Below are 13014 nucleotides of genomic sequence, written 5' to 3' on the forward strand. Positions count from 1 at the left end.
ATAGTCTGATTGTTTTAACGTTTTTTTAAGTCATCATGAGGCTCTTTGCTATGTGTGGGTATGTAAAATATTAAACTTTTATTTTGACTTAATTTTTTATGTTTCGTAATTTTTCCTACTCATGTAGAAGGTATGTATGATTGTTACCTTTTTTATTATATGTCATTAGGTACTTCTAAATAGAATACTACTTTGTTAATTTTTCACAGTTGTTCCCTGTCAGTGGGTGGATTATTTGTTTTTAGTATTAATAGCCGCTGCCTGAGTTATTTATAGGAATGTGTTTGGGTTTTTGTTTGCTTGCCTATTTTCTTTTGGTGAGGTTTTTTATTGTAAAGTCCTTAGATTCTAAATATTTGTCTTTATAGGAAAGCTTTCATTTTAAGAATAAAACATTTTTGGTTCAAAGCACTTATTTAATGCTGTGTTTTGCAATTTTTGTTTCTCTAAAGATAACAAGAATGTTTCTTGGTGTGGGAAAAAAAATCCTTTTCTTAACTTTTTACAGATCCATTAGATGTGATAGATGTGGATTGGTCTGGTCTTATGCCAAAGCATCCAAAAGAACCACGAGAGCCTGGGGCTGCATTGTTAAAATTCACACCTGCAGCTGTTATGCTAAGAGTTGGGATTTCTAAGAAGTTGGCAGGTTCTGAACTCTTCACCAAAGTCAAAGAAACATGTCAGAGACTTTTAGAAAAACCCAAAGGTAATTCCATTTTATTTTGTGCAGTGTCTGCTGTAACTGTTAATTAAGTGCCTTTGCAAAGGGTGCTGTTCTGTTCTCATGCAGCACTTACCATATTGGAACTGGGTTTTTTTGTTTCATGTTTTGTTTTGTTTGAGGATTCACTCATGCTCTTTATTTAAATCTTCTTTGAAATTTTTTTTTAAAAGATTTTATTTATTTATTTGACAGAGAGAGATCACAAGTAGGCAGAGAGGCAGGCAGAGAGAGAAAGGGAAGCAGGCTCCCCGCTGAGCAGAGATCCCGACTCGGGGCTCGATCCCGGGACCCTGGGATCATGACCTGAGCTGAAGGCAGAGGCTTTAACCCACTGAGCCACCCACGTGCCCCTCTTCTTTGAAATTTTAAAAAGCAATTTTGACCATGAAAATTAAAACCCACAGAAAAGTTACGAAAATAGCCCAAGTGATCTTTCTTACCATAATTACTTTTTTAACAGGTAAGTTCAAATGTCAGAGCGCTCAGTGGTGTTCCCAAAACTAAACAAAGCAGAGCCTGGAAGAATGGAATAGATATTTTTCATATCTAAGTAAGTTGGGTGTCTTGGCACCCTTTTCCTTTGGGAAATGCAGAGTTCTACCCAAATGCAGATGTGTAGGTTGAGCCTTTAACAAAGGAATTAAAAACTTTGAACGTGGTGTCTAGGCCAGATGGTCTGGATTCCTCACTACGCTCACCACTGATTAGCTATTATTTAATCGCTACTTGTTAGTGTCACCATTTGTATGTTGGGAATAATTAGACCATCAGCTTCGTAAGATCATTAGGAGGAACAAAAAGAGGTATTATGAGGAAAATACTTTGAGCAATTCCTCATATGTAGTGACACTCAATAAATACTGTTACTATTTCTTTTGAAAATATTTTATTGATTTTAGACCTTATGCCAACAACTTTTCACTGTTCTACCATTTTTTTTCTATTTTCTAGGATATTCCTTTATTTAGTTTATGTATTTTTTTCTGTTTTATCTGGTTCCTACCTTATCAATAATTAATAGGAGGGGGATGACTGGGTGGTAAAAAGAAGGAAAGGAGAAAAACATCAAAGCAGCATTTAATTTTATATCATGTTTGTGAAAGTAAAATAATTCTTAAAATTAAGCTTTTTCCTAAAATTGAAAATGTTTTGTTTCATGGGTTTTTTTTCCCGATTGTTAGCATAAGCTCTGAAACACTTTATTTTGACATGTCCCAATGAACACAGAATGTATGTATATGAAACAAATTATAATTGTGAATGTATATTAACTTGACAAATGACCAAAATCTTGGGTTCCTGCCCCCCACTTTCTGCCTTGTTTGGTTGGCTCTGTGACCTTAAGCAGGTAATTCCTATGGGTATAAAATGATGGAACGAAACCCCTAAGGTCTTACCCACCTCTGAAGCTGTTTGCTCCTATGATTTTGCTAACTACAGAAATGCAGTTTGACCCTAACTTGATGACATACATTATAAAAGGGGGTTAGTTGTTGCTTATCAGTCAGATCTCCTATTTTTTTGCTGTGATAGCTTTTTAGAGAATGAGAGAATTGGTACATGATGCTGAATAGAAGTGTCCTAAGGGATGGGACTTTGTTTACTGCTGTATTCTTTGTCTAATCATTTTAGACATTCTAATTATGCTATTGCCTAGAAGAGTACCTGACACACAGTAGGTTTTCAGTAGGTATTTGTAAAATAATTGATAACTGATTTTTTCCTATCCCATTTAGTCTGTTTCAGTAACCCAATACTGAAGAAAGTATATCCCTACATCATATGTAAATTTGAAAAAAATTCTAAGGTTGAAGACCGAAACTTTACATGTATACTGAAATTTAAATTGCTTTTGTCTGGGTTTTCTGTGTATAGTGTGATAGATTAAAAACAAGTACGGGCGCCTGGTTGGTAGAGCCTGCAACTCTTGATCCTCAAGGTCATGAGTTCAAGCCCCATGTTGGGTGAAGACTTAATTTAAAAAAAAAAAGTACAATGAGAACCATGAAGAAACTGGAAGTTTAACCATGTTGGACTTTCTAAGGACATGTGCAAGTGTGTGTTTTGTATTGTTTTAAAAGCAGAAAATAAGGATTTCAACAAAAAGAAATTTGTCATAGTGACTAGTTTCCAAGGAATAAAATGGGCTCCGTGCACATTTCTTCTACATTATAATGGAAGGGTAGTTAATATTATGGGGTTTTGGGGGTTTTTTTGTGATTGTTGTTGATTGGCTCAGTATGTTTTATGACTATTCACCTGAGTAACGGCTTTTTTCCACTTAGGTATGCTGGTCCAACTGGACGTTTTGTAGATAACTGTGGTAGAACCCTGGCACTGTATTATAGAAAGCTCCTCAGATAATTCTGGTAGACACCAACATTTGCAAACTGGTTTTGAGTTTTTTCTTTATATTTATTTACCCTTTTCTTATATTCTGTTCCTACTGACAGGTATACAAACCTATTGACTAGATATATTAGGTGAGACTAACTCGTTTAATTATCTATTCTCACTGTACTTTGTGGTTCAGAAAATGAAAGTGAAATATGCAGTCTCATTCATTCTTAAATATGTCTACTTTGTTTTTACTAGCTGTTAATTACTGTTTTCCTTTGTGGACTGTAACAGTAACGTATTTGATCATATCATATAAGTGGTATCTGGTACCTTTTGGTACTTCTGGCCTTCTGGCTAGCTTATAGAATGCTAGCTTTGAAATTACTACTCTGTTATATATATATTTGGATTCCTAACTGGCCCTATTCTGTTATTTTGATTTTTTGTCTATTTTAACCTCTTTATTTTCCATTAAAGCTAAGGAGATATTTAAGTGTTTTCTCCCCATCTTGGCGTGTTATGACTGATTTTAATATGTTGCTTTTAATAGTGACCAAATCTGGGATAAAATTTGCGGGTTGTCTAACATCTTGTCACTTTCCTGATTTTTTTTTAAGAGGTCACAAAATGTATTACTGCATTTGAATATTGCTATAATAAAGTCGTGAAATGTAATCTAGAACTTTATGTAATAATCAGGGGTAAGCAGTATACTGAATTTAACTCCACTTTCTAACTTGAACTTTTCTTTCCAGTCATGAACAGCAATCAAAGTCTAAATTCTTTCTCCCTAAGGCTACGTGTCTTACCTCTTAAAGAGGCTATCTGAATATTTACTTTTGTTTAAGACTAGCAACATAACTACATGTTCAAGACCTTTCAGAGAATATAATGCCTTTTAAATTTTTGAAGTATGGTTGGCATTGTGTTTCGGTTGTACAATATAGCAATACAACAATTCTGTGTTATGCTCTGTTCACAAGTGTAGCGGCCGTCTGTCATCATATGCTGTTATAATACTATTCAGCATATCCCCTGTGCTGTACCTTTCATCCCAGTGGTTTCTTTGTTCCATAGCTGGAAGCTGCCTCTCACCCATTTTGCTCATTGTCCATCCTTCCCTCCCCACCCCGCAGCAACCATGAGTTTGTTCTCTGTATTAATTTATCTGTAGCTTTGTAGTATATGTTGATATCTGGGATTGTGATCCCTCCAGCATTGTTCTTTTTCCCCCCAAGATAACTTTGGCTATTTGGGCTCTTAGGTGGTTCCATACACATTTTAGGATTATTTGTTCTAGTTGTGTGAACATTATTGGTATTTTGATAGAAATTGCATTGAATCTGCAGGTTGCTTTGGTAGTATAGACTATTTTAACACTATTCTTCTAAACCACAAGCATGGTATGTCTTTGCATTTGTATCTTCAGTTTCTTTCCTCAGTGTTTTATAGTTTTCAGAGTACAGGTCTTTAACCTCCTTGTTTAAGTTTATTCCCAGTTATTTGGTTTTGGTGCAATTATAAATGAAATTTTTTTCTTCATTCCTTGTCTATAACTTTGTTATAGTGTATAGAAATCAGCTGATTTCTGGATATTAATTTTGTATCTTTCAATTTTACTAAAATAATTTGTTACCTCTAGAAATTTTTTGGTAAAGTCTTTAGGGTTTTCTGTGTGCTATGCCATATGTAAACAGTGGCAGTTTTACTTCTTCCTACCAATTTGGACACCTTTTATTTTTGTGGCTAGGACTTCTAGTACTGTGCTGAATTAAAGTGTCAAGAGTGCTATTCCTGATCTTAGAGGGAACACTTTTTTCACCATTGAGTATGAGGTTAGCAATGGGTTTGTCTTATATGCCCTTTTTTTTTTTAAGAGTTTATTTATTATTTGCCCTTTTTAATGTTGAAGTATGTTCCCAAATGTTGACTTTTCTCAACATTTCTCAAGCAAAGAAATGCTTTTTCTTCTCCTTATTGAACCATCCTTGCATCCACAGAAAAATCCCATTTTATCTTGGTAAATGATCCTTTTAATGTACTGTTGAATGTGTTTTCTTAATATTTTGTTGAGGGTTTTTACATCAATGTTCATCAGAAATATTGGCCTGTGGTTTTCTTACTTTGTGATGTCTTTGGGTTTGGGTGTCAGGGTAATGCTGGCCTCATAGAATGTGTTTGGAAGCTTTCCTTCCTATTTTAGGAAGTAGTTTGAGGTGAAGTAGTTTTAGGGAATAGTTTGAGGTGAATGGGTATTAACTTATTAGCTTTTCTTTTTTAAGTTTTTGATAGAACACCTGTGAATCCATCTGCTTCTGAACTTTTGTTGGGAACTTTTGATTACCAGCTCAGTTTTGTTACTAGCAGTCAGTCTGTTCAGATTCTATTTCTTTTTGATTCTGTTTTGGAAGACTGTATGTTTCTAGGAATTTATCCACTTCTAGGTTGTCCAGTTTGTTGACATATAATTTTTCATAGTACTCCCTTACAATCTTTTGTTTTTCTCTGGTGTTGGTTGTTACTTCTTTCTCATTTCTCTTAAATTTGTGTCTTACTTTTTTCCTTGATTTTCCTTTTAAGAGAACCAGCTCTTGGTTTCATTGATCTTTTCTACTGATTTTTTTTTTTTTAATTCTCTGTCATTTCTTCTGATCTTTATTATTCCTTCCTTCTCACCTTGGGCTTTGTTCTTATATTTTCTGGTTCCTTTAGGCTTAAGGATAGATTGAGATTTTTCTTGTTTCTTGAGGTAGGCCTCTATTGCTCTTAGTTTCCCTCTGAAAACTGCTTTTACTGTATCCCCAAGATATTGAACTGTTGTGTTTTTATTTTCATTATCTCCATGTATTTTTTGTTTCCCTCTTTCTTTGTTGATCCTTTGGTTGTTTTTAGTAGGTTCAATAACTAAGGATGTTGTTGAGCCTCCACATTTTTTTTATCCTTATAATTTCTAGTTTTATACTGTTGTGGTCTGAAAAGATGCAGGATATGATTTCAGTCCTCCTAAATTTCTTGAGACTTGTTTTGTGGCATACTATGTGTAAGTATATTGCCTTTAATATAAAGTAATTTTCACCAACTGGTAAAGTACAGACTTTGGAATATTGAAGCAGCCAGTAACACTTCCCTATTTTCGGAAAACTTAATGCCTGTTTGTTTTTATTGGAAGATGCAGACAGTCTTTTTGAACATGAATTGGGGGCTCTCAACATGGCTGCATTACTACGAAAAGAAGAGCGAGCAAGTCTCCTTAGTAATCTTGGACCATGTTGTAAAGCGTTATGCTTCAGACGGGATTCAGCAATCAGGAAGCAGCTTGTTAAAAATGAGAAGGTACTGTTTCCTTGAAAAAAAAATGCAGAGTGTATGCATTGTATCGATGAATGGCTTTTTTTCCCCCTATTTGATTGCTTTAAGGTGAGATTAAGGTCTCATTATCTGCTTTTGTGAGTTCGGTTTCCTAGTCTTCTATAGATATAAAAGGAAGAATTCTATTTATAATAGTTTTCATTTTACTTTAATAGTATTGATGAACATTTGTGCATAGCAATTTGTTATTCAAAATTATATGCATAAAGTTTAAAATACTCTTTCTGTGAATTATTTTCATTTGCAAAGTTCCTCAAGGTAAATTTCTAGTATGTTTCATTATCTAAACAAGATCGGGGGGAAAAAATTTTCCAGACACAGAATGATGATATTTATAGGAAGTAGCGTTTATGAGAATGTACCAAGTCAGAAGAAAGGAAAATAAATTAAAGTGATTATACTTAAGCTTTTACTTGAGAAGAGTAAAGGGAATTGAAACATAAGAGAAATAGAAATTTAGATTTGGGAGAGATCTGATCATGAGAAATTGAAAAAGTCTTAACTTTAAAAAGCCTAAGAGAGTTGGTATTAAAAGATCAGAGAAATACTCACTAGCTTTTTACCTGGGGACATTTAAGAAAACACTGCTAGCAGAAAGTGTACTTCACTGTCTACGGCCATACCACCCTGAACACGCCCGATCTCGTCTGATCTCGGAAGCTAAGCAGGGTCGGGCCTGGTTAGTACTTGGATGGGAGAAAGTGTACTTCATTAAAGAAAAATTCATGAAAAAGCAAGGGATGAATTCAAAAGATTAAAGTAGAAACAGATACAAGGCATAGGAGGTTTTTAAGGTCTTTCCTGATAAAAGTCCTGGCTTAGAACTACTTTTTACAGAGCTGCTACAGTCATTCTTCGCACTCCCATTTTATATACTTCGACACTACTTACTTAGTTCCCTGCATTCAGTTGCTTCGGTGCCTCGTCCTCCTTGCAGCTTTTCTCCGTTGGAAGTTCTTCCCAGGGAATTAAACCCCAGGTAGCCCTAATAAGCATGCGTGTAATGAATTCCCTTCCCTTTTATGTCTGCAGAGTGCTATTCCACCCTCAGTACCAAATTTGAAAACTAATCCGTCACATCATGTTCTTTTGGCTCAAGGAGGAGGCTTCAGTGCAGAGAGGCTGCACATCTTGAAGTCTCACCAGAGTCCTGCCCCCTTTTTATAAAAAATATTTTGTAGCATTTCCTCGTTCCTCCTCTAATATGCCATATGCTTTTCAAAAGTTGTGACAACTAAAAATACCCTTGTAAAATTCTCCTTGGGAATTCTGTTCTCAGAATTCTTTTGTCAGAACCTTATTATCCTTTAGTGCAGGGCACAGACCATTAACTAGCACATGACACATTATAAAAAGTTACAGTGGGACAGTATAAATGTTTAAATGATCCATCTAAAAAAAGCATTGTGAGCTTTCTGATTGCTCGAGGTTAAAAATACTTGGTCAAAAGCTGAAGAGACAACTGAAGAAAAAAATTTCAGACGTTAGAGAATCTCATGAAAAATGCTAAGAAATATAAACAAAAACCTTTAAAATGTATAACTATGAAAGAAAAGTACAGAATAGGACCATTCATTGAGGAAAGTGGTACTACTTACTGGATAATGAAAAAAAGTGTAAAGATAGCAAACTCATATATTGGCATTATCTTTAAATAAAGAATGATTTTTAAAATATATAAATAATACTCCACATCAGAAGAGATAGGTGAAGGATACAAAGAGAACACTTAGCTGCTCTAAATGAGTTTAACTCAGATTTGTTGAAAGAATGTATAGAACCTGTGGGAGGCAAAAGGAAAGAAAGAATACCAAAAATAAATAGGAAAACAGAAGTAGTGAACCCAAAATTTGGTTCTGAAAAAATGAAAAATATTGGTAATGCCCTACAGGTCTTACAGATATTATCCTATTGAAAGGATAATATTGTATCTATGCACGTAAGTTTGACAATTTAGAAAAAATGGATCAATTACTGTAAAAGCCACAGGCACCAAAACTTCCTCAAGAAGTAATAGAAAATCTGAATAGTCCTATGTCTCTTTTATTTGGTTTTGTTTTTTATTTTTGGAAAAGAATTCTCCACTCTCAGATGGTTTCACTTGCAAAATCTACCAAACCTTTAAGTTAGAAATAATATCGTTTCTACATAATTTCTTCCAGAAAATTGAAGAAACAGTAGTACTTCCCACCTCATTGTATGAGGCCAGCAGTACTTGGAATATCAAGAAAACTACAGATCACTATCTCTTATGAACATAGACATAAAAAATCCTCAAAAATTGGAAATCAAAGCCAGCAATATGTAAAAAAGACTACACCACAACCAAGTACCATATATCGTCTGAATTAAAGGCTGGCTTAATATTTTAAAATCATTCAATGTAATCTACATAGTAACAGACCAAAAAGAAAAAATATACATCATATCAGTTGCTGCAAAAAAAAACATTTAATAAAATTTAGCATCCCTTTATAATAATTCTTAGTCTTTTACTTTTTAAAGGGTATCTACAAAAACCTACAGCTAATATCATACTTAATGGTAAAAGTTTGAGAGATTTCCTGAAGAGATCAGGAACAAGGCAAGGATGCCTATTCTCACTACCCTACTCTACATTTTACTGGAAGTTCTAGCCAGTTCAGTAACAGAAGAAAATAAAAATCCTATAAATTGGAAGGGAAGAAGTAAAACTGTATTTATTCACAGACAACATGATTGTCTACATGTAAGTTTCAAGGAATTTACCAGAAATACTCTTAGAACTTTTAAGTTTAGCAAGGTCACAGGCTACAAAGCAGGCAAAGAGCAACTGTATTTCCATATACTAATAGTATATAGAAGTACCTGGGAATTGAAGTGAAGGGGAAAAAATATTTTTTACAATGGCTCCCCCCAAAAAATACTTAGGTATAAATCTAACAAAACATCTACAGGATCTGTGTGCCAAGAACTATAAAACACTGATCAAAAAAAATACCTAAATAATGGAGAGATAGATCATGTTCGTGTATTGAAAGATTCAATATACTTAAGATTAGGAGACTCCCCAAATGGATCTACAGGTTTAACACAATGCAGCAAATTCCCAGCAGGGTTGGTTCTGTAGATGCAGACAAACTGATTCTAAAGTCTGCATGGAAAGTCAAGCAACAAGAATACACAAAATAATTTTTTAAAAAGAACTTGTATCTAGAGTATACAAAGAACTCTCAAAAATTAACAGAAAACAGGCAATCCAATTTTTTTTAATGGGCAAGACTTGAATGGACAATTCACCAAAGAGGATAAATGGATATATATGGTTAAGCACATGAAAAGATGTTAAAGAGTATTAACCACTAGAGAATGCAGATTAAAACTTAAATTAGGTACCATTGTGAATCTGTTATAATAGCTAAAAACCAAACACCAAAAACCCCTGTGGTAAGGCTGTGAGCAGTTGAAACTGCCATGTATTGCTGGTGAAAATGCGAAGTGGTGCCAGACATTTTGGAAAATGGTTTGGTTTTTCTTATAAAGTTAAATATATACTCACTATATGATCCAGTAATCCCATTGCTAGGTATTGACCTTAGAAAAATGAAAACTTAGGTTCATATAAAAACCTGTCCACAAGAGCTTATAGCAGATCTTTTCACGGTCTCCAACAACTGAAAACCACCCCAACGTTCTATACAAAGCTAATTGGTAAACTGGGGCACATCCATATAATGGATTACTAATTTGTAATAAAAAATAACCAAAGTGCCAGTACTGTCAACAACATGGACTAATGTCAAGAGCAGGTCTCAGAAAGCATGCAATATATAATTTCCATTTATTTGCCGTTCTGGAGAGGCAGAACGATCAGAGACACCCTGTGATTGGTTGCCAAGGGTTAGAGCTGGGCAGAGGGTGTTAGAACAAAGGGACAGCAAAGGGAGTTTTCTGAACAATGAAACTTCTCTGATTGTCATCCTGGTTAAGTGACTTAGTACACAAGTCTAAACTCACAGAACTACATGTAAAAGGTCAATTTACTGTATCACAGCGTGTGATCAAGGAAGCACTGTTCCTTTAAGGATCCTAGAAAGAAGAGAAATGGCAGAATGCTAGATAGTCAAATCTCACCTTATTTCATTTGAACATAGAAGAGAAATGGCAGAATGCTAGATAGTCAAATCTCACCTTATTTCATGAACATAGTTGGAGAACATTTAATAAAATGGTAGGACCGCAACTTCCAAAAATGCTAATGTAGCCTTAACTTACAGTAATAGAGATACACATTTTAGCAGAAGGAAGGTGGTAGTTTCTCGGTATACTGCAATGTCAGCTGTTTCCTAGGGAATTTGTTCACTTACAGAGACTGCGTTTCATGGGACAGTAACAGACCAGTAAGGAATGTGGAGTGTTCAGTGCTTCTCTTCCGAGGACTGAAAGGTTGTCCTGGAAGAGGAAGATTGAATTAGTGTACAGCTCTAAAGAAAGGTTTTATTTCGACATGCTCAGGATTGTGCAGTGACTGCTGTTTGCTTTGTCATTGGAAATAAAAGCTAGTTGATTACCTGTCAGGGATTGCTAAAGATCCTACTTCATAAGCAAGAGGTGCCCTTTCAAAGATCGCTTTCTTTTCTAAGATTCCTTGAATCTGAAAACATCTCAATTTTGCTTTTAAATATCCATCCCAAATTAACTTTTCTTGCCATTCTGATTTTTTTGTTAGAGGTTACCCTGACGTTCCTACTGTTAACCAATAATATCCATCTTTTAAAATCTGTTTTTGTTTTCTTCGAATTAGGGGAATGTAAAACAAGCGTACACGGGCGCTCCAGTGGTAGACAGTGACTTGCTACGATTGAGTCTTCGGCTGTTTAAAAAGAAGACCACCTGTCTTGCCCCAGGACACGAGAAGGTGGAGGATAATAAACTCCCACAGTCCAGCGTCCAGCAGGAACTGTGTGTGTCTTAAGACTGAATTCCAGTGACGTTTCTGGTACCGTGTTCCTTCAGGATTGCCTCTTTTTTCAGAGTTCTTTGGTTTCACAGATATCATTCAGGACAAAGGCAGAAAAGATTTATCAGCCATGGTAAAAGGGGGAAGAACAACTTTGATCTAAAGTTTAAAAGACACTAGTTTTGGCTAACTTTAAGATTTTACATAAATTTTTACACAGTACTTGATACTCATGCAAAATAATGTGAAAACATCTAGATTTAGCAGTTACTCTCTACCTTTTGTTAAAACTGAAGATTTTGGAAAACGGTTGCCACTGTTCTTGCAGCCTCTGAATATTTTTTATGAAATGGACCTGCTGACTTATGTTTTGGATCATCCTTACAGAAACCGATTTTATTCAGAATCAGTGTGTCCACATAATGAATGCACACACTGCAATTTTTTGCTGTACAGAACTCTTGAAAGAGGATGCTGGTCGCGCATGCTGCGTTTGTGGGCAGACCTACAGCAGGAGGGAGCCGAAGTACTTTTTTCCTTTCTAAAGTTCTTTAAAAAAAAAAAAAAAGAAAGAAAATTACTAATGAGTCTTTGTTGTTTTTTTTTAAATATATGTGCATTGTTACAATGTATATTAGACGTGTTTGGATTCTTGGTGGTTTTGTTTGTTGTCAGAGACTGCCTGCTGTTTTTATTTTTAAAATAAATGTACCTTTCCTTTCCTTGTTCTAGATTCACTTTGCTCTTTATTGATCTTATTCCTGATGTTCTGAAGCATTTGTCATCAAAATTACGTTTCATACTTCAAATATTTTACTGCTCAATAAGGCAACAGAAGTTGAGGCATATACTTCAAATACAGCTCTGTAATACTTGAAACAAAGCCGAAGTTAACAGACCTTTGTCTTCTGAGCTTTAAAATCCATTACCATCATCTTATTCAGAGCTATACCCTTTGACTACATTGAACTGTTTAGCCTATAAATTTAAAATTACTTCATTTTTTTAAATTATGATGTTTGTTTTTATTCTGTGTGTATATGTGTAACTCATGAAGCAGACTCTTAGAAGGATTTGAAAAGGAGTCCAAGCTGTAGAATTTGTGGGCAGATAGTGGTCATAATAAAGGAAACCAATCAAAAAAAAATTTTTTCCCATTGGTTCTCACAGGTTTTTTTTGTTAAAACTGTAATCCTGTGTTACCTGTGTCAATAGTTTGTATCCTCTAAAGGTACCAATGGTACCGATGTAAAATTTCTGTTCATTCACTGTCTCCTTAATTTATATCAGATAACAGACCCAGCAAAGAAAATGATCTTATTTTCAAATGACTTTGAAAGTGTGTATGAGAAAATGGCAGGCAGAGGGCAGGAGGCAGGGAGGAATGTAACCAGATTTTTCCTAATGTCTGTTTCCTTTTCCAATTGGTAGATATTTTAAATAAAGAAGAAAAAATTCTTTAATGACCCGGGAGAATAGATATCCTTTAAAAAATGACTCCTAAATATAGTAGATAATATTTGCTGTAGCACAAACATTTAAAGTCTTAGAACTTCTAATCCTGATTCCCAGGACGTGGAACAAAAAAAAAAAAAAAAAAAAAAAATGGTTTTCTGGTTTTGTCCACCAACTTTAGGAA

At 34.7% G+C, this 13014-nt stretch overlaps 1 protein-coding gene across 7 annotated transcripts in view; it reads left to right on the plus strand.

Annotated features, from left to right (window-relative positions):
• The window catches only part of ZC3H13 (zinc finger CCCH-type containing 13), a 101190-nt gene extending 89082 nt beyond the window's left edge, over positions 1 to 12108 (plus strand). For all 7 annotated transcript variants that reach the window (XM_059378290.1, XM_059378292.1, XM_059378293.1 and 4 more), the window contains 3 exons: positions 509 to 709; positions 6237 to 6400; positions 11220 to 12108. In XM_059378290.1, the coding sequence (XP_059234273.1) occupies positions 509 to 709; positions 6237 to 6400; positions 11220 to 11390 (536 nt within the window). In that variant the 3' untranslated portion in view covers positions 11391 to 12108. The remainder of the gene's footprint in view (positions 1 to 508; positions 710 to 6236; positions 6401 to 11219) is intronic.
• The last annotated feature ends 906 nt before the right edge of the window (positions 12109 to 13014 follow it).

This window comes from Mustela nigripes, chromosome 15 (genome assembly GCF_022355385.1).
Source record: "Mustela nigripes isolate SB6536 chromosome 15, MUSNIG.SB6536, whole genome shotgun sequence".
Lineage (NCBI taxonomy): Eukaryota > Metazoa > Chordata > Mammalia > Carnivora > Mustelidae > Mustela > Mustela nigripes.